General features: G+C 39.6%; 1 protein-coding gene across 1 annotated transcript in view; it reads left to right on the top strand.

Moving 5' to 3' along the window:
* The first annotated feature begins 8,361 nt into the window (after nucleotides 1–8,361).
* The window catches only part of YTHDC2 (YTH N6-methyladenosine RNA binding protein C2), a 33,997-nt gene continuing 16,698 nt past the window's right edge, over nucleotides 8,362–25,660 (top strand). Inside the window, exons 1-11 of the mRNA XM_086480061.1 lie at nucleotides 8,362–8,614; nucleotides 9,028–9,118; nucleotides 13,390–13,586; nucleotides 15,253–15,452; nucleotides 16,058–16,224; nucleotides 18,947–19,049; nucleotides 20,321–20,477; nucleotides 22,414–22,521; nucleotides 23,569–23,717; nucleotides 24,096–24,231; nucleotides 24,591–24,717. Coding sequence (XP_086336187.1) covers nucleotides 8,362–8,614; nucleotides 9,028–9,118; nucleotides 13,390–13,586; nucleotides 15,253–15,452; nucleotides 16,058–16,224; nucleotides 18,947–19,049; nucleotides 20,321–20,477; nucleotides 22,414–22,521; nucleotides 23,569–23,717; nucleotides 24,096–24,231; nucleotides 24,591–24,717 — 1,688 coding nt within the window. The remainder of the gene's footprint in view (nucleotides 8,615–9,027; nucleotides 9,119–13,389; nucleotides 13,587–15,252; nucleotides 15,453–16,057; nucleotides 16,225–18,946; nucleotides 19,050–20,320; nucleotides 20,478–22,413; nucleotides 22,522–23,568; nucleotides 23,718–24,095; nucleotides 24,232–24,590; nucleotides 24,718–25,660) is intronic.

Genomic DNA, 25,660 nt, shown 5'->3' with positions numbered 1-25,660 from the left:
TAAAACCAGCTGAGCCTGTTGGTTTGTATTGTGATCCACATCTAACTTTTAAAAAGATGTATCACATTGGCTGGGAAGCAGCACTCTAAGCTGTAGTTCCCCACATTCTGGTGCCTGATATAAATTATGTGGCAGTTCACTCCTGCAGCCAAAAATGCGAGTGGCAAAAGATGTGTTTAAACGGAGAACATGCTGTGCGATAGAACGTACAGTCCTTCCTGAAATGCATTCTCACTGCCCCTGGTGGGAACAGGGCATGGTGTCCAGGCAGTTAGAGAGAACAAGGAAGGAGGGCAAGGAGTGAGACCTCGATACTGCTACTACCCCTCTTGGAAAATAGGCTTGATATTTCACAAAAGAAGAGAGTTTGTAGCTTTTCTTTTTGAAACTGAGGATCTTAACTGTCAATCTGTTTTTTGTTTATCTTTTCATCTAAGCTAAATGAACCCATAATTTTTCAATATTACATTATTTTCTACAATCAGCTTTCTGTAATGCCTTGATTTCCAAATGCAAATATAAAAATATGGGACAGCCATTGCAAAAATTAATAACAATGCTGTAGTAGTACTAGCTCCGTTTGTTCTCCAATATTTGTATACACAAAATCTGAGATCTCTGAAAGATAGGCATGAGACTCCTAAGGCTCCCCACCAAATCAACAGGAGTTTTAAGTTTGCATGATCTCTGGAAGTGAAGACTATCTCAAGGTAGGTGTTGAACAATAGATAAAGAAAACCATTGTACACCTCTTAAAATTTGACTACAGGTGGTTTTGCAGAAGAAAACAGCTAAAGTGACTCTACGTAGAAAGCTGCCAAATGACCAAAATCAATCAACCAAAAAAGAGAAAAATTTCCTGCTACATAGCTTTCAGCCATAGCACTTTAAGATTAACCTCCTTCCAACCCAACAAACAAAACAACCAGTAACTTAAGATTTCAAGCATTAATTTTAATTTAGTAATATTAATTTAAGCAAGGTAGCCAGGGTGTGCAACACTGACCTTTGTCAGCATCAGGAGTCCACTTCCCCAGAATACCATCCCTTCCCGCTTCCTAAATACCGCCTCCAACCCTTTTCCAGTTGTGCCAAACGCACCTTCTAGAGTTCCCGGTTTCTCTATGAGGTTCTCGGATAACAGGCATTTCCCTGTAAACTGGCTGATATACTGTCACCCGACACTAAGGGGACAGCCTGGTTCTTTTAGGGATCCTTGGCAGAATGATGATGGCACTGAATTGTAGTTACAATTACAGCTTTATTTTCTTAACAGGATATTATGATTAGTACAGCACAGAATTTATGATTAGAATGGCATGGGATTTCTACAAGCAGAATCAATATAGTTCAATCTATAAGTAGCATAACACAGAATTTATAATACAACTTAACTTATCATTTCTGACCACCTGGACCTCCTGCAGATTGGGTCAGATCTTAATACATGGTTTGCTGTATCAATATAACAATCTTAATCTAGATTCAAAAATCATATAAAAAAATATGAGTCACTCAGTCCGCGGAGGAAGCAGAGGACGGTGGAGGTGTCCCTGGCCACTGGAGGCCCCTGGGTCTCACCGTGCGGCAGCAGCCCCGCTCCAAGTTCCCCACTTCAGACTCATAAATGCACGATTCTGTGGACAATGTTCTGGGTGCTGTTACGCTTCTCTGTTCTGTGATGGGGTCATCACTGCCACTGTGTTGGCCCGGTGCCTGGGACCCTCAAGGCTGGCAAGGAAGGAATAATCGGTCTGGCACCCAGGAATCTTGAGGCTGGCAGGGAGGGGAAGAAATCTGTTTGGTTTGTCTTCTCAGTGCACAGGACCTTCAGGGCCTGATAACGAGGGAAAGGGGGCGCATACATGACCCGCTCGGTCACAGAGCATGGCTGCTTGGCTTACAAAGTGGTGTTAGTTGTGCTAACCACATTACCAGGGGTTGGGAGCAGGGGGTACTGGTCACACATGCCTATAAAGATGGTGCAATCTGGCGGGCTATTTAGCTGATTTAAGCCAATTTGCTACCCACTTTTTTTTAGCTGTACTGGCTAGTTAGGCATCAGACTACACTTCAGTGATGGGACAGCAATGTTCAGGCCTTGCCTCAGCCAATAAATAGAAATGGGACAAGAGGAACAAGTAGCTTTGTCATTTCCTTTTTTTATTTTTATACGTGCCAGCATCTTAGGCCACTTTTATAAACACAGCACACGCTGGATAGAGCAATGACAGAAAAATGAGAATATAGCATGAACAGCTGGGAAGTGGTGCCAAGTCTGGCACACTTGGACCCGATCTTTCAAAATCCTTGAATTTTTTGTGTTTGATGCACTGTTACTTCTGCCAAATGAAGAAAAGACTGTATTCCAAGACAGCAGTAAATGTCAGGCATTAGGAACATGTTACAAATATTACAGAAAACAGTTTGCTTTTTAAAGCAATTAATAAAGTGCAACCATTTAATGTCCAAAGCATTTTTTTTTCTTTTGTGGAAACATTACTTTCTGTGAAAGTTTTGCATACCTATTTTGTAGGCACGTGATTTTTTTGGCAAAAAGAAATGAAAATGCACTGCCGTCAATCATGATTGACAGATCAGCCAGCCAAGCAGTTTCCAACTTAAAAGCATAAGTTGGAAACTACTTGGCTGGCTGATCTGTCCTACACCTCAGGCTGTTTTTCCCAGACTTGATCATTAATGCCTTTGGAGCCCAACACATTTCTGCACGCCAGCTGAGGTACAGCTGGGACTCTTGTGGCTTATGCTGCCAGGGCGCAGCAGGGGCAGCTGCTCGCTGGGGGCTGGGGATCACAGGGGGCTGCCTGGGGAGGCACGGAAGAGCCTGGCAGACAGGACCTTTCCCCCCACCCCAGCCAGGGAGGAGGGCAGGGGTCAACCCTGGGCATTGGGCACCTCCTTGGGGACAGCCAAGGCCAGGCTGGGACATGGGCTGGTGGGTGGGCCTGGCTGGGTGCAAAGCCACATGTGTACCGCACTAACAAGATGTAGATGTTATGCCCACATACGTACACCTTAGCTAACCCTGTGTCTAGCCTATGTAATCTGTGCCCAACCTATATAATAGCCAAGCAAAAATTATTTCCTACGTAAACATTTTTTTAATTAGGGAAGTGAAATTAATACAAATGTTTTATTTTCTATCACATTGCTTACCAAATGCATACTTCTGATGTTACTGTAATGTAGATCAGGGGGATTAGCCATTCAAATTGCCATAACTGCTTAGGTATTCAGACTGAAGATTTTGATGTACACAAAGAATTGAAAGCAATGCTTGGTGGTGTCAAAGGAGAGATTATCCTTTATTTCAGTAAGCTTCAGATAAAGACCGTCTTTGTTTATTGGTCTTCACTGCAACAAAATGTAAAGTAACAGACATATTATGTGAGTTTAAGTAAATATTATTTAAAACATCTTCATATGCTGCAAAGTACATTTGCTTCCAGCAGAGCCACGGTTTAGCTAGGAAATGGCTAGTTAAATTCTCATCAAAATCCTGATATCTGGAGTCGCTCTATTATTCTTCTCACATTGCTTCACTTAGATCCACCTCACATCACAGATCTAGGATTTCGAGCCCCAGCTACAAATGTAAGTCTTATGCAGCCTTTACTGTGGAGTTCTTAACTGAGCTGGTTGAAAACTCTTAAAACAGTATTTTCAGAAGAAAATAAACCTTTTTTGTGAAATAATTTTTTGTGATTTTTTCTCCTGCTCCAAAATGTGATATGCAAAACTGAGGTATTTCATCTAGGATAGAAAATAGTTTCATTTAGATAGAATATGAATAACTTTTTTGAGAAGCTCCCTATTAATTCTTCACCTTTATAATGCTCAACCTTGTAAAACTGTTTTGTTTTAAGGAGTGTACTTTTGCTTCATGATAATGAATATAAATGAGAACAGGTTTGCCCCTTTTTCCAAAAATGTCCTAAACCACTCTCCTACTTAACAGTATTTGCTGGTCCTGGATCTTGCATATGGATCCACAATTTGGATCTGCATACATGACAGAATGTTTATTTCCTATGCATTTCTTTCATATACATATAAATAAAGAATTTAATATTTCCCCTGTTTTTAATCAAAGTGTATTATTTTTGAATAAATTTATGTCTCTGTTAACAAAATACTACTCTGATTGAAAAAAATTAGGACACTTGTAAACATAAATGGTCTTTTTGTAGTGTAACTGAGGTAACCTTGATAACTTATTTCTGCAGACTACTGATGGCTGCAATAGTTCAACATGTTCTATGTTCTAGAAAATTTCTGCAACGCAGCTATAATTTTGGTCAAAATATTTCGCTGAAACAGTATTCTGTCAGGAAATGACAATTCAGTGTAAATTACAGAGGTGTGTGGTTAGTTGGATTTTCTAGAGTTGATCGTACACAAACTTTTGATTAAAATTTATCCTGGACTTGACAGATTTTTTTTAAGTCTTTCTGTTATGTAATAAGGACTGTGAGCTCATGCTTCAGCCTTTCTATTCAGTTGAATAGAAGTAGGATTTCTATCTTCTACTCTGCTGCCTATTTTCATTAAACTTTGAGGAATATGGCATCTGAGAGTTTCACCCCCTCCTTTGGTTTTCGTTTAAACTGTTCAGAAGGTTTAAACATTATTTAAGGAAGGACCGAGAGCACACAGATAGAAGCACACATGTAAATATTTATCTACACGCACACTGATACACCATTGATTAAACTGATCAATAGACTTTTTCCCTTATGTCTCAAAACCAAATAGAAATTAAAGTGAATAAGAGCAGTAGAAGAGACAGATGAACAAGAAATTGTGTCTCAGTATGTGGTACAAGAAGTAACATGAACGGGAAGGAGGCAATCATCCAGATAGGGCCCACATCAGCAGCAAAACTGGATTAGGGAACTATCAGTGTATACAGTTGTGTGCAGTAAAGCAACAGACGCCCATTTTCACCACAGATAAGTTATTAAACAAACATGTCCCATTATAATTTCACATTAGCCATACTTCCCTAAATATGTGTGAGTACATATCTTATTTTATGGGATTGTTAATGACCATTACAGCCAATACCTATCTGGTTACAAATTTACCGTGATGCCTAAAATAAAAACTTATCATAGTGTCTTTTTGGTAATCAAAGAACTGAAAAAAAATATTAATCCTGTGCTTCTTCACTAACCTAATCTTGCAGAATAATATTAGCTCATCAGTGATTCTTGCATCATATTTCAAGAGACAACAAGTCTTACAACACTAAAATCTTAAAGAAAAATTCACAAAACACTAACTATTTTGCAGTCAAATCTGACACAATACCCTTACACAGTTAGCACATAACGGATAATTTTGTTTCAAAAACTTTACAGTTCTTTTTCTCTCAGTACTGGCATTGTTTGTGGAATTTTACAGTATACATGAGAAAGAAAATATTCTGCAAAGTAAAAAGAAGCTAGCAAAAGCTGCTACATAATACAAGTGCCTCTGAGGAGGGTAAAATAAGAATGCAGAATTGTATTTGAACAAGCAGATGTATTTTAGCATGAAACTCTCTTGCCTCTTAATGCTTCATATTAAAAAATATAAGGCATTTGGACATATGGTGATAGAAGGAAATAATTCTTACTCCAGGAGTTATTTGTTTACTGAAAGCCTCAGCCAGAAGGTATTTATGAGGCCAACCATGAAAAAGGATTTTAAGAAGTCTTAAAAGTTGTTAATTCTACTAAGAAAATCCACAGCTAGTAATTTTTATTACAGAAAAGGTATAAAGGATATATAAAAACCACCATGTCTAAGAACATGGAGAGAAACAAAGATGAAAACTGGTTTGTATATACTTTTTTCAGAATGATCTGTTACATGTTCCTACTGTACTTCTACATCTAATATGGACCTGAGCTGGAGCTAGAATGCTTCGCTGGGTGAAGGTCTAGCTGAATGCAGAAAAGCACTTCCTTTGCTCATAGACACGGGACCTGTCTGTAAAGGTCTTTTCTCAAAAGTCTGAGAGGAGACATAACTAACAGGAAGCTGGACCTGTTACACCATCATGAGGCATGCCCCTACACCATGCTAGTAAGGGCACGTTTGGATCCCATGTGCTCCAGAGACTATGTTGCTGCTGCCCTTCCCAGGGCTGCTGCCTGCACAGAGGCCAGTCGGAGCTGGAGGGCAACCTCAAAGGTGGTCCAGAATCACCCTTACTGTTTTTGGAACTAAATTCACCAAGAAGGAGACCAGTTTGCACAGCTGCCCCAAGACGTGGGCTTAAGGCACAATTCTGTCTTCATTCATTTTTTTTCGTACAGTCAGTGCAGATTGTAATCGACTTGTTAGCAGGGCATGGCACTCGTTGCGGGATGCAGTATATGGGTGACAACTTACCAAGAAAATCTTCTTCCTGCTTCACTGTAGCATGGAACTACTCTGTGTTCAGTAGATGTTGTTACTGAAATGCTGACTCCTCTAATTTGTATCAGCAGTTTGAGAAGAATGATTTATTAGCTGTTTGAGGGTTTTTTAATGTATATTTATAGCAAAAATATATAGCAAGCAGGTAGTTTAAATCATGATCAGTGTGGCAGCACTCCATTCATCTTTACAATGTGTTAAATTCAAACATTATTAGTTTACTGAGTCGGGCTTCCCTTTATTTCACTAATATTTTATGAGTTCCTGTCTTAAACTCCTGGAGACAGATTAACCTCTAGTGTAACGCTACTGATGGAGTTACCTTAGCTGTGAATTCAGGCTGCAGCTTTATTTTCCAGCAGGAGTGTATAAAAAATGATGCTTTCTTTTTCCATGTGTATCCTGTGTGCTTTAAGTCACGTCTTTTATTTGACCAACTACATTTTTCTTTTTCACACTGAATAGCACTGTGGAGTCAACACAGCAATGAAAGAAGCAAGCTATGTGTAAGAAATTTGTTATGCAGGATGCACTCAAGCTTCATTATAAGCGTCACTCTTAACTGTATAGATGAGACCTGACGTAACAGCTAGTTATCATCTCTGTGAGCTGTTGTATACACAAGATTGCAAACTGAGATCAGAATAGGGCCTGAGGAATCATTTTGCAGAATTATATGAGGTTTTTTTGTAGAAAGGCAAGATGATGCTATTAAGACACAGGAATCGGTGACAGATCTGGGTTTGTAATTAAAAATCTCTTATGTGACTCTTTCAAACAAAGTTATGATCTCTCATTTATTACTGTTGACGCTAAGGAAGGTAAGAGGAATCCTTATCTTGTTAAGACAAAGAGTTTGATTTTTCCTGATAAATGTGATGTGCTCTAACATGACACTACTGAATGCCATAGAAACAGCTATACGGAAATAGCATTAAGCACTTTGGTTGGTTATGTATAGGAAGGTACCTGGATGAAAAAACTGAGAAAATTTTAAAATCAAACTTACAATAGAGCAAACCATCAGTTCCAGTACTGCTTCTCAGCAGAGAATTATGCTGAAGTAAGCTTTGTATACAACTTTGGTACACAGCTTTAGTAGAGGTCTCTTAAGAGGTATTTTTCAGGTAGCTACATCAGACAGTCATTGTTTGCTGTTTATTTAGTTCTCCACTTAATTTCACACTTGAGGAATAGTTTACTCTTCTTCAAAGTACTCTCCTTCTGGCTGAATGAATGCTTCCAAAGCAGCAACCTTCAATAATTAATCCCATGTCATGTCCAAGAGGTTTTTTTTTTCACATCCTCATCATGGAGTCAAAGGACAGTGGGAAAAGATGATTGTTTCATCCCAACGGTCATTTACTGATCTAAAGATCAGTAGATACTCAAGACACCAGCAAATCCCCCATAATGCTAAATGGCTAAACAACTTCTCCTTGGAGGGTCATCTTGAAAAATTACTTGCATTCTAGAGAATCGCAGACAAGTAATACTTTGCAGTGACGAGGCTGAGGGCTGTGATGATCTTACCCAGCTATATTTAATGTCACTCAATTAAATTGTGTCATTTATGGCCATACAGATATTAGCGCTATTGTTTAGTCACTGCCAATTGTACACGATTCCAATGACACATACATTAACACCCTAACGAAAAGAGATAAACCACGGCCGCGCGAGACTGCTCTCCCATCGGCCCCAACGCCCTGGGGGCGGAGCCTCTGCCCGACGGGAGGCGGGGGGGAGGGGCCTCTTCCTGGCCGCCCCGCCCCGCGCGGCACGTCGCGACGCTGCGCTGGCGCGGCCCCGCCCCTCCGCAAGGGTGCTGCTCCCGCCGCCTTTGGCTTCCGCTGAATCCCCCGCGCTACCAAGGCTCACCGCGTCGACGTTGCCCTCCGCCGTCCCCTCGATAGCCCCGGTGGCGGAGGCATGTCGCAGCTCGGTGGCAGCCCCCCGGCGCAGCGCGGTGGCGGCTCCCCGGCGCAGCGCGGTGGCGGCTCCCCGGCGCAGCGCGGTGGCGGCCCCCCGGCGCAGCCCGGCGGGGGGTCGGGTAACCCCGCCGCAGCAGGCCCCGCGGCGGGCCGCGGCCGAAGCAAGGGCCTGAAGGATATCCGCGTGGACGAGGAGGTGGAGATCGCGGTGAACCTCGCCCTGGAGCGGTTCCGGTACGGGGAGGAAAAAGGTGCGTAGCGGCGGTCCGGCCGCGGAGGAGACAGGTAGGGGCCGGGCCTGTCGCGGCGGGCCGGTGGCGAGGCGGGCGCTGGGCCTGCGGGCAGCCGGAACGGCCGTGAGCGCCTGGCCTGGGCCGGCGCGGCGGTACGAGGCCTGGAGCGGGGTGACAGACATCTGGGCCCTTGGGCTCTTCGCCGCCTCACCGGCTGAAGCCTTTCCTGAGCTCCTGTCCGCCCGGATGGGATGGCTTGCTCGTGAACTGTGCATTGCTACAGGTGTGAAGACACAGTGCTGCCATTCGTCCCGTTGTTCACAGGAGAACGTGACGGGTTTGGGGTTTGAAAAACTCGTAACATTGAGATAATACATCACAAATAATGTGTGTTGCGTTGTTAATGTTTGCTTTTTTCATTGCCTTTCTAGAAATGGAGTTTCCTTCTTCTTTCACTAGTACTGAAAGAGCATTTGTTCACCGGCTTTGTCAGTCTCTTGGGCTGATATCTAAAAGTAAAGGGTAAGTTGGACCCTGATTTTGATTTTTTTTTGGTGCACATGTATGGAATTTCATGATTAGTGTTAAAATGACGTGTTTCTAGTGTATCCTGCACTGTTGCAGGGAATAGTACTAGAGAAAAAAGTTTAGAAAGTAAGATGAAAATAAGTATCTTTGTGCTTTGCTTTATGTCTACTTAAAAGTAGACATTACTTTATGCCTACTTAAATAATTTATGATGTGCTTAGTTTGAGACAGCTTGCCCTTGTACTGTTGGATTTCATGGGTCCATAAAAAAGACTTCTCACAAAAATCTGTTTGTGTTTCCTGCCCTATTGTGTACCCAGTGGTTTTGCGTAGAATCTTGTAGACATATAAAATGTAACCTGGAGTAGCACATCCAAAAGAGTGCTGCTGTTGAGAAGTGCAGGAGAAGAGGCTTCATATGTAGGTAGGATGATGTTTCTTTTACCCTGTTCTGATCTTTTGAGGAGAAAACCCATGTTCGTTGACCTGATGACCTTGTGTGAAAGGTGAGAGCCTGATTCCTTTGGAAGTTCAGGTGGCAGGAAAGTTACAGGGAAAACCCACATATATGGAGCGTTGTGTATAACGTGTGTGTGTGAACTGTTGTAAGACAATATCAGCGTTTGCTCTTCCTCATTTTTGGTGATAGTTTATGATTCTTGTAAAAGCAGAATAAAATGATAGTTCTCTAGTCTATACATAATTAGGGAGTAAGTGCTATTCAGCACTGATTGCATTGAACATGTACCTTGGTGTCAGAAGATCTTACTCAAGCATAGTGCTGTTCCAAGTGAAGTTTATGCTTCCAATGTGATTCCAATGTTGGGAGTGCTATAGCTGATTTTTGCCGCAGATGCCTGAGACAGTAAATTTGGCTGAACTTGTGTATCTTTGCATCATATTTTGGGAACAAGGAATGTTAGAAAGCCTTATCAGAGGTGCGCAGATGGTTAGGATGAATATGCTTGGGTTGTACAGTGCCTGTGCTTAACTGTAGCTGGTAAACACTGCCTGAATTCTTTTTTTATCTGTAGAGCTTTGTAGGTGTCTCTGAGCAGCTCCCTAGTATATTCTATGGTATTTTTGGTAGTTGTTTTCATAGAATCACAGAACGTCTCAAGTTGGAAGGGACTGATGAGGATCACTGGGCCCAACTTCTTGCTCCTCACAGGACTACCTGAAACTAAATTGTAGGACTAAAAGCATCCTCCAGATGCTCCTTGAACTCTGGCAGGCTTAGTGCTGTGACCACTTCCCTGGGAAGCCTGTTCCAGTGACTGACCACCCTCTCACTGAAGAACCTTTTCCTAACGTCCAATTGGAACTTCGCCTGACACAGCTTCATTCCATTTCCCCATGTCCTATCACTGGTCACCAGAGAGAGGAGACCAGCACCTCCCCTTCCTTCCCTTGCCCACCTTGAGGAAGCTGCAGACTGCAACGAGGTCACCCCCTAGCTTTCTCTTCTCCAGGCTGAACAAACCAAGTGACCTCATCTGCTCCTCCTAAGTCTTGCCCTTGAGGCCTTTCACCATCTTGGTCGCCCTCCTCTGGACACACTCCAATAGTTTGATGTCCTTCTCATACTGAGGCACCCAAACATGGTATTTGAGGTGGGGCTGCACCAGTGCAGTGTAGTGGGACAATCATCCTCTGTTTTTGTTTTGTGGTTTTTTGTTTCTTTTTTAAATGTGGAGTGTGCAGGGTGACGTGAAGCTTGGAGAATGGTTGAACTGAAATTTAAACAGCTAAGAAAAAGGAAATACTTACCTGGGAAGACGTAAACTACATATATATTTTTTTTAACTATAATAATGCATTGCACATTTAAGAAACATACATTTTCTTTTAAAATAAATTCAAATGTTCTACTTGTGCTTAGTCTCAGTGTTAATGCTTGCAATAAATTGTGAAATGATCAGTTTTTAAAAGCTTTATCATGGTTGGCTTTCATCATTGACTTTCTAGATAGGGTAGAATTTTATTGTTAATGTTCATTAGTGTATCTGTACTTGTTGCATAGGGTGGATAAATAAGGGAAGGTATTGCTTGGGAACTGTAGGACAGTACTTTGTATCCTTAGCTTTTTCCTTGGGGTTAAGCAAGTGTATGTTGAATGCTTATAGAAAACTTACTATAAACTCTTTATAGCTTATATGTTTTCCTCTAGACATTGGTCTGGCTGGGATGGAGTTAAAATTCTCCATAGGAGCCCTTGTAGTACTGTGCTTTCTATCTGTAGCTAGAACAGTGTTGATAACACACCAGTGTTCACATGGCATCAGGGCTGCCTCTCCAGCTCCCCACTATCCCCCCAATTAGGAGGAGCATTGCCAGCAGGTCGAGGGAGGTGATCCTTCCCCTTTACTTAGCCCTAGTGAGGCTACACCTGGAGTGTTGTGTCCAGTGCTGGAATCATCAGTAGGACAGAGTCATGGACATACTGGAGAGAGTTCAGTGAAGGGCCGATAAGGTGGTGAAGGAACTGGAACGTCTCTCCTATAAGAAAAGACTGAGAGAGCTGGGACTGTTCAGTCTGGAGAAGAGAAGGCTCCAGCGGATCTCATCTGCATACATAAATATCTGAAGGGTGGGTGCAAAGAGGACGGAGCCAGGCTCTTTCCAGTGGTGCCCAGTGCCAGGACCAGAGGCAAGGGGCACACACTGAAACACAGGAGGTTCCCTCTGAACATCAGGAAACACTTTTTTGCTGTCGAGGTGATCGAGCACTGGTGCAGGTCGCCTGGGGAGGTGGTGTAGTCTTCAAGCTTGGAGATACTCAAAAGGCTGTCTGGACGTGGTCCTGGGCACCTGGCTTTATGTGAACTTGCTTAAGCAGGGGGCTTGGACCAGGTGACCTCCAGAGGTCCCTTCCAATCTCAATGTTTCTGTGATTCTGTGGTTCCAAGTTTCTGAGAACCAGTGAAGATTGGCGGCATAGTCGAGGGAAGCATTCCAGTTCTGCCAACCTTTCCCTGGACATGCACATTCAAGTATTGTTCCAGCTTCAGTTAGTTGCTGTTTTGAAATGTTATCTGGCATTGACCCAGAGCTGAACCCAAGCAAACAACTTAGAAAGCAGCCATGTTGTGGCGGGTTAACCTTGTCCCACTGCTGTGTGCCGTCAGCCTGGTCTGCCACTCCTCCTCAACAGGATGCGGGTAGCATGGAGCCTCTCCCATGGCCTGAAGTTCCTCCAGGATAAACCTACTCCACTGAGGTCTCTTCTGTGGGCTTCAGGGGAATCTCTCCTCCAGCACCTGGACCGCTCCTCCACTGACCTTGGTGTCCGCTGGGCTGTTTGTCGCACATTTTTCTTACCCTTTTCTCTCACAGCTGCTGTGCAGTGTTTTTTCCTCCTCTTAAATATGTTATTACAGCATCACCACCAATGTGACTGAGGGGCTCAGCTGTGCCTTGTGGTGGGTCTTTTGGAGCCGGATGTGCATGGGGCAGCCCTGGCCTCTCCTCACAGAGTCTGTCCCTGCCAGCACCTGGGTACCTGCACCCCATACACATGCACCACTGTACCACCCCTGCCAGGGACAGGGCACTGGGCTCTTAGTGTGACGTTCTGTTCTTATCCCAAGAAGTCATTTTCAAAGTGTTGCTATGTCTCTGTAGCCCAGGCACAAAATAGTTCAGTTTCAAACATATTTACAACAGCTGTTTGCATTTCAGTATCAGAGTTCAGTCTGAGAACAAATGCTATTATGATTAAGTGTTTTGGCTCTAATTCCCCATTGTAAATCTTTGATAATGAACATCCTGGGAATCTAATTTATTTTACTGGATTTCATTAAGGCTTGGAATATCACTAGAAGGCTATTTGTTTGTCTGTTATGTCTGTCTGTTGATATTTAACCTCTAAATCTCTGAAATTAGTCTAGAAATGAGTTTTATGTAATAAGTGGTCTGTCTTTTGGGAAGCAAGTGGAGTGATGGACCTTCAACAGAAAGGTAGCAGGGCAGTGTTACATTATGGCGGCCTAATTGTAAGGTTGTGCTGGGTGTAATCATCTCAAGTCTGCAGTGTCTGTGCTGCACTGCCTTATTTGAACAGAGTGTGGTTTTGATGGTGAATATTGTGGATGCTTCTGTTATTTTGGTGTGTGTTATGCTACATAGGACGTTATTTGGAAGTTTCTAGTTATGACATATTTAAAAATAATCTGACAGCCATCTTGAAAGAATTATGGTCAAAGATCATTACATAGAGGTAAATAGGTTAATTTATTCTGAAAATCCTTTTTTCCCCCCCCCAGAAAAGGAGCAAATCGATATCTGACTGTAAGGAAAAAGGATGGATCAGAGCTAACACATGCAGTAATGATTTGTTGCTTGGCTCCCAGTACAAAACACACTATTCGCAGTTTAATTCAGAGGTTTCCTGTCAGAAATAAAGAACGAACAGAACTTCTGCCAAAGACGGAGCGAGGAAATGCGTGTGCTGTTGAATGTGGTATGTTCAGTGTCTTCTGATATGGACTTGTGAATCAACACAAAACAAAAATCTTTTTCTGTCTCCTTTCCTGTCCCAGCTGACACCCTCTTCCCCCAAAACCAACCCATTAATTTTCTTGACTTTTAATTGTTAATATAGGTTCCTTTAAAACTGGTGTCATAAGGAACTTAGGCAGTCATGTCACCCATACTGCAATGTTTCCCTTGAATCTTTGAGCCAGTTGCAACCAAATTTATTTGGAAGTACCTTTCTGAAATGTGGGTCCTTCAAGTTCCGTGAGGTGAGATTGAAGAGAGAAGTGTTACCATGACTGCTGTACAAGAACACCCTTATGAGAAAATGAGACTGGCTTTTCTGCTTATAGAAATTCATGTTCTTGATAAAATAAGAAGTTTTATTTTCATTGTCTTCTAAAGTAGATTTGGTCCTTAAGAGACTATTTCCTTGATTTCTAGAATATTAGAGAGTTCACTGGAAGACTAACTTCTGATATATTTTGCGGTTTTTTTAAACAATGCTTTTAACAAGATTATTGCTTTAATAGTTATGAGTGTAAGAGTTATGTTGTGTTTCTATGTGCAAAGCTGGGTGTAGTGCACAGAAGATGTTTGTACCAGTATGCCTTGTTTCATTGGATATTTCTGATTTATGATGGTTCATGCATTAAGTGCTTCCTTTGCTAGTTTTCTTTTTCAGTTGTTTAATAGGATTGTTTAATGGACAGAGGGAAACTGTAATACAAGTACTGAAAAGCAGTTCCTTAGGAATGTAAGGTGTAAACTAATGGATAGTGTAAAATTTATCTTTCTTTACTTTTACAGAATGGTTTTAATCTGTTGGCCTCTGTCTGTCTTGCTAAGACAGTGCTTGTAATTTAATATATTAAATTACATCTGTTAATCAAATATGTATAGTTAAATTTACAGCAAGTTTTTCATTCTTCTGGAGAATAATTATTAAGGAATTATAGAATAGCATTTACAGTACTGAGTTTGAAGTAGTCCTCTCTGAAGACTTACAGGCTCTTTTGCCATTTGTGCATTTCTTTCTAATACATCACACTGTGCTGTGTGGGTCTAGGGGTCTAGATACAGCATGGTTCAGTTTTTATGATTTGAGAGAAATCTTATGGACTAGAGCATTATGTTATGACTGAAAGGAGGTCGTAAAAGACCAGAGACGGTGTGAAAGAAGCCATGCGAATCACAGCAGAGTTGTCTTTTTCTCAGAAGACATGCTTGTCAGTTTGGAATAATTTAAAGGTTTAACTATACAGTGAATATTTCTAGGCAAACTGGGGAGGTGTGACTGTGTAAACATGATACAAAGGCCAAGAAAATGTCAGGCTGCATTTCTCAGGTTTAGTTTCTGTTTCCCTTTTAGCTCTTCATGACCTTTTTTGACTTTGAGGAACGCACTGGGGTAGTCTGGTTTTGTTCAAAATACCTGTGAAAGAAGTAACTCTGTTGAACAATACTTATTTCAAGCGAGGTTAACAGAGTGCGTTACTATGAATACGGTTTTTAAATGTGTGATGGGTTTGTGACTTTATATGCATCCTTATAGATAAAGTCAGAAACCTTTGTTATTGTGTATGATTTTGAAGCAATGTTTTAGTGACCTTTTGTATCTGTCCAAGTAAAATCTTAACTTCTTTTCACAGAAAACAAAGAAGTGAACAAGCTAAGTGGACGGCTTAACAATGGTATTCCCCAGGTTCCAGTGAAAAGAGGGGAATCGGAGTTTGATTCCTTCAGGCGATCACTACCAGTTTTTGAAAAACGGGAAGAAATTGTCAAAATAATAAAGGACAATAAAGTTGTTTTGATTGTAGGAGAGACTGGATCAGGAAAAACTACTCAAGTAGGTTTCTTTAATTAAATAAAAAAAATAACAGTATTGTCCAAAACTAATGCCAGTTTTGTAATATTTATATAATAACGAATTTCTTTATGCTGGTTTCAAGGCTTTTTTTTCCCTATAGTCAAAAGTCTTGTGTTCTAGTTCACTTTCTTGCTTTTGAAATACTAAGCCAGCAGATACTTAGTAAAAGCATAAATGGTTCTGCACTATATTCTGGTAGATACTAGTTTTTCATTAAAATAATGTATTGAAGGGAAAGTAGCTATGATTTTGTATAGCTCTTTTCCTTCTAAAGCTAGTTCTGTTCTTAGTATCTAGAGTGGGATGTTACTGTATTAAAATGAAAGATTACCTACATGTATGTTTTTATAGATTTCTCTGAAGCAGGAGACAGCAGCTTCAACTTTTTTCTTTTTTAAACAGATTAAACTTAGAATCAGAAATTTATTTTTGCTGCCGTTCTGCCCCTTCAGGTGTGTTTGCAATGATCCTATTATGAATCCTTGTGCAGTCTGTGTAATACTGAGATGCAGTTAAATTGTTTCACTTTGGTAAAAAAGCTATGACTTTCCCAAACTAAAAAGTAAATTTAAACTACTTTACAGATCCCTCAGTTTCTTCTTGATGACTGTTACAAAAATGGAACTCCCTGTCGTGTATTTTGCACTCAGCCAAGACGTTTGGCAGCTATTGCTGTGGCCGAAAGAGTGGCAGCAGAAAGAAGAGAAAAGATTGGCCAGACAATTGGTTACCAGATCCGATTAGAAAGCAGGTACTAGTGATATTTCTTAAAGTCAATTGATCTTGTGTTGATATCTTTAGTCTTCTGTACGTTTAAACTACAGTATATTTGGGATACAGCCTAGTAAAAGCTCAGTATGTAAAGTATGGGTAGGATATGTAATTTCAGATAATGGAATATTTAAGAGTGAAAAGGACAGTTTTCCTTTTGTATTTTGTGGTTTCATGTAGTAAGTTATCTCATATAAGTGAATTGCAGGGGATTTCTGTTGATTTCTTCTTGGGTATGTGTATGGAATTCCTTGTCTTATTTTCAGATCAAGTCTACCCTTTTGTCTCCTTTTTTTTTTTTTCCCCTCCGTACTTGTATAGATCCAAAAGTTCTGCAAGCTTTGAAGACAGGTAGGAAGACCAGCGTGCTGAAACAGATGCTATATAGTAAAGAGTTAATAGGGGACATAAAAGGAAGAAAGCAAAATTTGGAAGTGGCTGATGCTGTTGAGCATTATTTGACAATGTAGTTTGGGTTAAATTTACTCTGTTTCATCTTTTATGTTTAAAGCATGATGTGATACGAACGTAGTTATTTCTAAGTCACCTAAGGAATTTGTTCCTAAAGTAGAGCAGGAATGGATGTAAGTGTGAAGATCGTGTGTGGTTTCTAGATTCTTTGAAATGTGTAGATAGTTGGATTTCCAGGAATGGGGAGCAGTTGGGATATGAGTAAGCAGAAGGTGGCAAAAGGTATAGCTGGCTATGTTGCTTGTATGGATGAAGATATCACATAGCTAATGAAAAAGAATGTGCTTGAACAACAAAGCCAAGTTAAAGGAGAGTTTGAATACATGTGCAGAGTTGCGCAAGGCTACTAAGGGATTAAAAGAGCTGGTAAAGATGAGTAGCAACTAAGGTGGATGATTAATGTGTGGAAGTATTATACTGGCTGAAGAAGAAAAAAATATAGGTCAGACCAAAATGGAAGAATTACTGTAAACAGTGTAGAAAAGTTTTTGAAAGGAAGGATAAATTCCAAACTTGGGAAGAAATACACATATGATAACTAGTGAGCTCATGTCTTCCAGAAAATAACTGCAGAGTACGATACAAAGGATCTTATCGGTAGTTAAGATGGCAGTGCTGGAGAAAGTAGTAGCAATCACTGTTTTTTACTTGCACAGCTAACTCTGCCATAGGTACTACAATAGTAACTTTTAAAGACTTTTAAATTCTTGAAAAGAAAAATTAAGGCACTTGAAAAAGATCAGCTGATTTCTTTGTGATTCAGTTAACTATGGTGTATTGGGTTTGTGTGGCAGGGTTTTGGTAGCGGGGGGGCTACGCAGATGGCTTCTGAGAAGCTGCTAGAAGCTTCCTTTAAGTTGGACAGAGCCAATGCCAGCCAGCTTGAAGACAGATGTGCTGATGGCCAAGGCCAAGCCCATCAGTAACTGTGGTAGCACCTCTGAGATTACATATTTAAGAAAGGGATAAGAAAACTATGCAACAGCAACTACAGGAGACAGGAGTGAGAATACGAGAGAGAAACAACTCTGCAGACACCAAGGTGTCTGGAGGGGCAGGAAGTACTCCAGGAGCCAGAGCAGCAATTCCCCTGCAGCCTGTGGTGAAGCCCGTGGTGAGGCAGGCTGTCCTGCTGCCACCCAAGGAGGTCCACAGTGGAGTGGATACCTGCCTACACCCCTTGGAGGACCTCATGTCAGGGGAGGTTAATGCTCAAAGGTGGCTGTGACTCTGTGGGAAGCCCACGCTGGAGCAGGCTTCTGGCAGGACCTGTGGCTCTGTGGATACAGAGGACGCCAGGCTGGAGCAGGTTTGCTGGCAGGACCTGTGACCCTGTGGGGGATCCACACTGGAGCAGTCTGTTCCTGAAGGGCTGCAGCCCATGAAGGGACCTACACCGGAGCAGTTCATGAAGAACTGTAGCCTGTGGGAAGGACTCATGTTGGAGAAGTTTGTGGAGGACTGTTTCCTATGGCAGGGACCCTATGCTGGAGCTGGGGAGGACTGCGAGGACCCCCGCCCCCGAGGAGGAAGGAGCAGCAGAGACAATGTGTGATGAAGTGACTGCAATCCGCATTCCCTGTCCCCCTGCACCTCTTTAGGGGAGGAGGTAGAGAAATTGGGAGTGAAGTTGAGCCCAGGAAGAAGGGAGGGGTGGCAGGAAGGTATTTTAAGATTTGGTTTTGTTTCTCATTACCCTTCTCTGAAATGATTGGTAATAAATTAAGCTAATTTCCCCAAGTTGAGTCTGTTTTGCCTGTGATGGTGATTGGTGAGTGATCTCCCTGTCATTATCACGAGTCTGTCATTGTACTTTCTCTCCTTTGTGCAGCTGAGGAGAGCAGTGACAGAGTGGCTTTGTTGGGCACCTGGTTTCCAGCCAGGGTCAACCCACCATATGTAGACAAATACAAAGACCATATCCAAGCATATGCTGAAGAATTGGAACCTGTTTTTCCAAAGCAGTCTGTACTGAATTTTGCAGTAGATTAAACAACAAGGAGAAGTTCTTATAGTTCTGTTTCACTTACTGTTTTACACAAATTTTCATCTCACTTTGTTAATTAATCCATTAAAAACAAGTGGTATGCATGAATTATTTGTTGAGAGAACTATAATCTGATTCCACTTCTGGTAAGCAGCTGTTCAATTCTTTAATTCACAGTTAGTGGAAAGTTAGCAGCATTTAAATGGTGCAAAAACCTGAAGGATCTTTATGAACTGTTCAACAGGGTTTCTCCAAAGACACTGTTAACATTTTGCACTAATGGTGTACTACTTCGCACACTAATGGCAGGAGACAGCTCTCTATCAACTGTGACACATATTATTGTGGTAAGAATCCTATTGCATTCCACATGAGGTGGAGCAGCATGTATTACTTGTTAATTGGAAGATGAAATCCTGGTTTTTATTCATTTGCTGAACATTCGAGGTGCTTTTGTTTGGTTAGAATCTGAATTAACATTAAAACTTAGTGTGTCTTTATTGTAGCGTGTGTTTGGGTTTTGTTTTGGTTTTTTGTTTTGTTTTGTTTGTTCGTTTGTTTGTTTTGGTGGGTGGGTTGTTTGTTTTTGTTAAAAGGATCTTAAATTTTAAGTTCATGCCAAAAATTGATTTTGGAATCATGATGCAGTTTTGGAGGACAGACCTCTAAATTTTTCGTAACTTCCTCTCAGAAAGCAGAAAAAAACTAGGGAGGCTTGTGTAGACACGATGTAATGTGAAGGTGTTAGAATATCTTATATCATGTACTTGTTTTTGCAATACCAGGTTTGCAGTCCATTTGTTTGCCCAAAAGTTTTCAAGATAATGGGTAGTCTAATTTTCAGCCAATAGTTTCAGTGTGTTTGTTTATGATTATGTGAGTATTCCTATTGTAGAGTTTGATAAGTTGGTGGAACCAGAATGTTTACCACAAGATTAAGTTCTCCACTGCTGAAGACAGTAAAATTTGTGATAATTTTAGACACCTGTCTGTTTATCAAAATGGAAAAGGATGTAAGAAGATTTATACGTTCTTGACTTCAGCCTAAAAATACTGTATTTGGGTTCCTGCTTCAGAAATCCATACTATAAAACAAAATAGAAGAACACACCAACAAAGATGATTAATCAGTCATGTGCTTAAGTTGGCAATAAGCTTCGGACATGACTTAATGGGTCTAAGCAGTCTGACTTTTTTCTGATTATGTGGTATCATACATTTCTTTAAATGTTCATCAATGTGAAGTGAGAATTTATTAAAATAAGATTTGTGGGTTTTGTGGTTTGTGTCTTTATCTTGAAAATGAGATTCAAATATAAGAGTTGGAAAGGTTTCAGAAGTTCATTTTAACCTCTGAAGTCAGGGTGTATGTGGCTTGTGCATTACCAGTACAGCCTGCTCTGATATCTTTATTAAACTTTCTGACATATTTTTTGACTTTTGGGTAGTTTTTGAAAAAATTCTTACTTAAACTAGATTTACACATTTTAATGTGTCTGTAATGTACCAGCAAATGATATATTTTAGTTTTTAAAAAAGGTCATATTTATGAAAAGTTATGATCTTGTATCTGTGATGTTTATTTATTGTTGTTTTTTTCCCTCCCTTTTTGTTATAGGATGAAGTACATGAGAGGGATAGGTTCAGTGACTTCTTGTTAATAAAACTGAGAGACTTGTTGCAAACCCAGACTAATTTAAAGCTAATTATTTCCAGTGCTGCTCTAGATGCAAATCTCTTTGTTAGGTATTTTGGAAGTTGCCCAGTAATACACAGTAAGTATTTATGTAAACTCTTAAATCTTATTATACATGCCCTAGGACTTAGAGGTCTTATTAAACTATAGCAAAACCATTCAGAGTAAGGGAACAAGATAAATACAGTGAGAGTTACAGCAGTTCTTGTTCTTTGTTTGTTCGTTTTTCTTGTTTCTTAACTATTTGCACCTATTTGAGTGAATTGGTTTTATCAAAGGGAGTTCTCTAAGTGCAGGGTTGTCCTCGCCCTCTCTGCATTCAATTCAGGAAGCAGGAAAATGTTCTTAAAGGGCTGATCTCCATGGTAATACAGACCCTAGGATCTGCAAGGTTGTGATATATATTAATTCATTCCAGTAGATTCTAGTTCTTCAGGCCTCACAGGGATTGCTGCTGGTTACTGGATAAAACACAGATAACTGCACCTGGTCGCTTCAGAAATTAAGTCCTAGGGTAATTGATTTTCATGTTTTAATCACGTGATTCTTTATTTTAAAGGAAATTATAAACTGTTCATCTAGGTAAACATTGAGAAAGACATGGCCATTTATGTTAATTTATGTTCAGTTTTAGTAATCTGCAGTTAGATTACATTCAAATGCAAAGAAAAGTTATTGCTGTTTTAATTTAATGTAATTTCAATTAATTTCTGTTTCCCAGTTCTGAATTTCTGCCTGGTAAAATAAGGCGTGCAAATTTTTGGAGGCAGAACTCTGGAAATTACACTTTTTCAGTGTTAAGTGTGGGGTTTTTTTATATTTAATTCAGTGTTCAAATGATTTCAGATTTATTTTGGAGAGAGGGAAGCCTCAGTTATAATTGTTGTGTGGCTTTCCAGTTTACTCCTCTTGTAGCTTCCTGTTCATAAAGATCAGTATGTTTATTGAGGAAGTTCTGATGACAGTCTCTTTTTCCAGTTTACCTCAGCGGTTATACTGTTATCACATACTAGTCTTTACAGCCTAATCACAATTGAAAAGACATTTTTCCTTTTTCCATTTTTTTTTCAAATTTAAGAATTAAAAGAAGATGGTTCAGATATTTTGTCTGTTAATGTCCTGAAAAAGATTTGATCCTCCTTCAACAATATAGCTGACAAATTCCTCATCACCGAAACCAACATTTTGTAGTTGTGGGTTCCTGTAGTACACAGAGTTGGAAGATTTCCTCTATGAGAGCTTTAAAAAGTATGTGAATTGTAGCTTGTTATTTCTGAAGAAAGGTCCTAGGTGATTTAAACTCAGCTATGCAAGTGTCTGCTATGGGACCAGAAATTAAAATCTAGAGATTTTAGTTCTTCCTGTGAAAAATAATCCTTCAATGTCCATAACTATGGTCTAGAAAACATTATTAAACTTATTAGGAGATGAAGACCATTGGAATATCTCATTTTTCAAGAAGTATTCAGTAAAGATAGCCAAATTTGGCTGCCGTGATTGAGGAAGTTGAGGAAGTCCATCTCATCATATACTTCTCATGAAAAACGTAATTTAATACAAAGGTGGTAATCTGCTTGTGGGATCTTGCACTAAAGCTGGACTAATTGCTGTTATATTTTGTAATCTAGGTGGCAGTTTTACACAGTGAATTCTTTTTTTGTAACCCTAAACAAAAATGGCTATTTTCTTTTTCTCATTTTGGTAAAATTGCAGTTCAATCTTATAAGCATCTCTTGCTATAACACTTAATAGAGTTAAAGATGTTAATGGGAAACAAGGTACCTAGCTGGCATTTCCCTTTTGAAATGTTTTATTTTGTGGCCCAGTAGACTTAAGAAAATAAACTCCAGTGAAGATACTCTTACAAGACTTTTCAAGGAGAGTAATAATGCCTTAAATCAGGCCCTAATAATGTTTAATTCACTTTTCGTGTCTGCAAAAATGCTTTTTTAAGGTTAAAATTATAAATGAAGCAAGGGAATCTCTAATATTTTGTGAATTATTTATACTTTCAGTACAAGGAAGACCTTTTGAGGTTAAAGAGATGTTTTTGGAGGACATTTTACGAAGCACTAGGTACACAAATGAAGAGATGGTCAAGTACAAAACAGAGAAGCAGCGAGGTTGGTGGACTTCTTAAATGTTAGGGTTGGAAATGAGTCTCACTGATTGATTGATTGAACAACTAAATAGGATGATTCTCTGTTAAATTTCCAAAGTTAGAATATTCAATGAGACATGGTTAGGTGACAGCAAGTATCTTTAAGCTCTCAGTGTTTACTTTACTGAAGTAATTATTTAACTTTAAGAAAGTATTTTCTCTTTCTTTCAATGCTTGCGTTCTTTCTGCTTTCAGTTAATAATTGTTATATTTTCCCTCATTGCTGGGGAGTAGAATTGCATATAACTGGGGGCTTCGTGCGCTGACTTTTGGGTGCAAATTAACGTGCAGCCTTTAAAAGAGAGCAAGATTCTGTAGATCTCGCACAGAAGTGGTTCCTGTTGGTAACATTTTTCACTGCATTTTTCAGATGTGGATGTATTTAATATATGTATATAGCCCAGAAACATTAACACACTTGAAGTTAATACAGTTGTTTTTCAGTTTATAAAATAGATACATTATTTGAGAAGTTTTCCTGACAACTGGAAGTAATGATCCTAGTGTGTATTAAAAAAAAAGGGACAAACCTCAAAGCTATAACATGCAGTCTTAACTTGTACCTTTATCGTGGTACTCAGCTCTGATCACTGTGGATAGAAAAGGTCATTTCAGACATCTTCTATGTGTACCCAAAAATTAGTTGTTGCATGCGGGAGCTATATCAGTTCTCCTTGGTATTTCACTTCTGGAGAAATATCTAGACTGAGAATTGTGTAGAAAATGTTTACTTAGGAAACTTGTTTGAATACTCTAAGTTGGAATACTGGAGACTTAAGAGGTAGAGCACCCAAATGGTATTTTTTTACCTTGTTCTTATAGCAGGTGTTTGCAATGGTGCACTTTGCGCACTCTTCATCATGGAATTTGTATTGGACTGGTAACAGTGTTCTAGATTAAATAAAAGAGGTTGGATAGGTAAAGCTTTATGACTATTTTTTGTAACTGAAAACAATGGATAATTAAGACAACTGTAAAACTTTTCTGGGAAATACTTTATGCATTCTAGAAGAAAAACAGCAAAGCACTCTTACTGCGTGGTGTTCTGCTCAAGAAAATAGCAGCAAACTGGAATCTCGGAGACAAAGATCTGTCCCAAGTGCAACTGAAGAGTATAATCTGTTGGATGATGGTGGCGACACAGTATTTAATCAACTGGTAAGTTTTTCCTTTTGTTGAGAGAGATGTTTAAATGTACAATATATTATTACTACGCATTTAAAAGCTGTTTTCTAAAGATACTACTCCTGTGAAGTTTCTGTTTTAAAATATGATTTTTTTTTATTAGCATGAACTACTCTAGCTAAAGTGTGCTTTTCAATTATAATGGTTGTATGCAAACTTTTGTTTAGATCAGATGGTTAGACTGTGCCATTGTATTTGCATATGATACAATAAATGCTTTAATTGGTATCTGAATGGTGTAATTCTGGTTGTTACTTGGAAAACTAACTGTTCAAATTCTTCGTGTCTAATATATGAGAAAAAGACAAGTCTTTGAAGGGCTTCATCTTTCAATATTATTTTTCTCTTCAGGCTGAAAAAGATGCACATTGCCTTGAACCGTGGGTAATAAAAGAAATGAATTCTTGTCTTTCTGACATCTGGTTGCATAAAGATATTGATTCCTTTGCTCAGGTGTTCCATCTTATTTTAACTGAAAACGTCAGTGGTAAGTTTCTCATCCTATTACGTAAGAAAAAACAACCACAAAGTGTCTTGAATTTCTGTGTCTACTTCATCTCTAGTTTCAGATGTTGTTACCTTTGAATTCTGATGCCTATTGAAAAAATGAATTGGGTTAGCAGAATTAATGAGTTCTGCAGTTATTTGTTGTTCTTATTTTGAAGCATCGACAGCTGTTATGTTTCTAAAGTAAGTGTTAAATTCACATGAACTGACTGGTGGGATGAAGTAAGGAAAAATTCTCTTTGGGTTGGATTTTGAAAGTCATATTCATACTACACTTAGATGAAAAAATAGTGACATTTGTATAGGTTTAGCTGGTGGCTTTTTTTTTGTACTTCTCAGTTGATTATAGGCACAGTGAAACCAGTGTGACTGCGCTAATGATTGCTGCAGGGAGAGGCTTTCTGAGTCAAGTAGAACAACTGATCAGTATGGGAGCAAGTATCCACTGCAAATCATCCAACGGCTGGTAAAACCAAACAGATATATTGAAAGATAGATTTATTTGATGATATACAAATGAGAAAGAAATTTCTATAACATCTAATCTAATCTGCTAACTTCACAGACTACTGTAAGCACCAATAGGTTTTGACAGTCTAAACGATTTCTAACTTTTTTATCATGTTTTCTGTAAATTCTAAATTGAATTTTTTAATTAAACAGTGTTAAATATGGGATATACACTCTTAATTTTGGTCAGTCTGATTTAACACAATGGTTAAAAGAGAAATTGGAATCTTTGTCACTAAGTTGATTGAACTAGACCCAAAATGTTTGGTGATTTTTTACTTTAAGAGATTAAGCTATATCGTATTTGAAAATAGTGTATTACAGGTGCAAAGGTCTTTACTGTGTTATATCTGTAAATATGTTGTACTGTGTAAAAAATATTTCTGAATCTGTAAAAATTCAGATTTTTGTGGCCGTGAATTGTGTCTTCGTATAAACAGGGAACTGTAGTAAATAATTGTCATATGGAAGGATAAGAACTAGGATCCCAGGGGTCTGATGTTTGGTACTACCACTTGAAAAACTTGTGAAGGAAAGCGGTTTAAAAGGAAAAGAGAGTGAACTGCATTGTGAGGAGGACAACTTCTGTAAGATACCAAAAAGGCCAAGGTTTTCACACATTTTGGAGAAAAATGCCTGGGGTGTGACTTCTCAGGGTGCTTTAAAGGAGCTAGTGAAAGATACTGCAAACAGGCATGGCTTATCTCTGCACATTGGTGTGTAGTTTTTGAAGGAATAGCACATTCTTCCTCATTTCCTTCTGCATGTTTGCATGTGCTTCTGTGTAAAACTGGGATTCTTTCTTGGTAAAGAATTGCAGTTTTCTAAGAGTCATACAGCTATTACTCCTGTTTACGCACTTTAAAATGAGAAGTTGCAGATCCAGCAATGACAGCACT

The sequence above is a fragment of the Leptosomus discolor genome, chromosome Z (assembly GCF_034619465.1).
Source record: "Leptosomus discolor isolate bLepDis1 chromosome Z, bLepDis1.hap2, whole genome shotgun sequence".
Taxonomy (NCBI): Eukaryota; Metazoa; Chordata; class Aves; order Leptosomiformes; family Leptosomidae; genus Leptosomus; species Leptosomus discolor.
The sequence above is the reverse complement of the archived record's forward strand: the minus strand, read 5'-3'. Positions and strand labels throughout refer to the sequence as shown.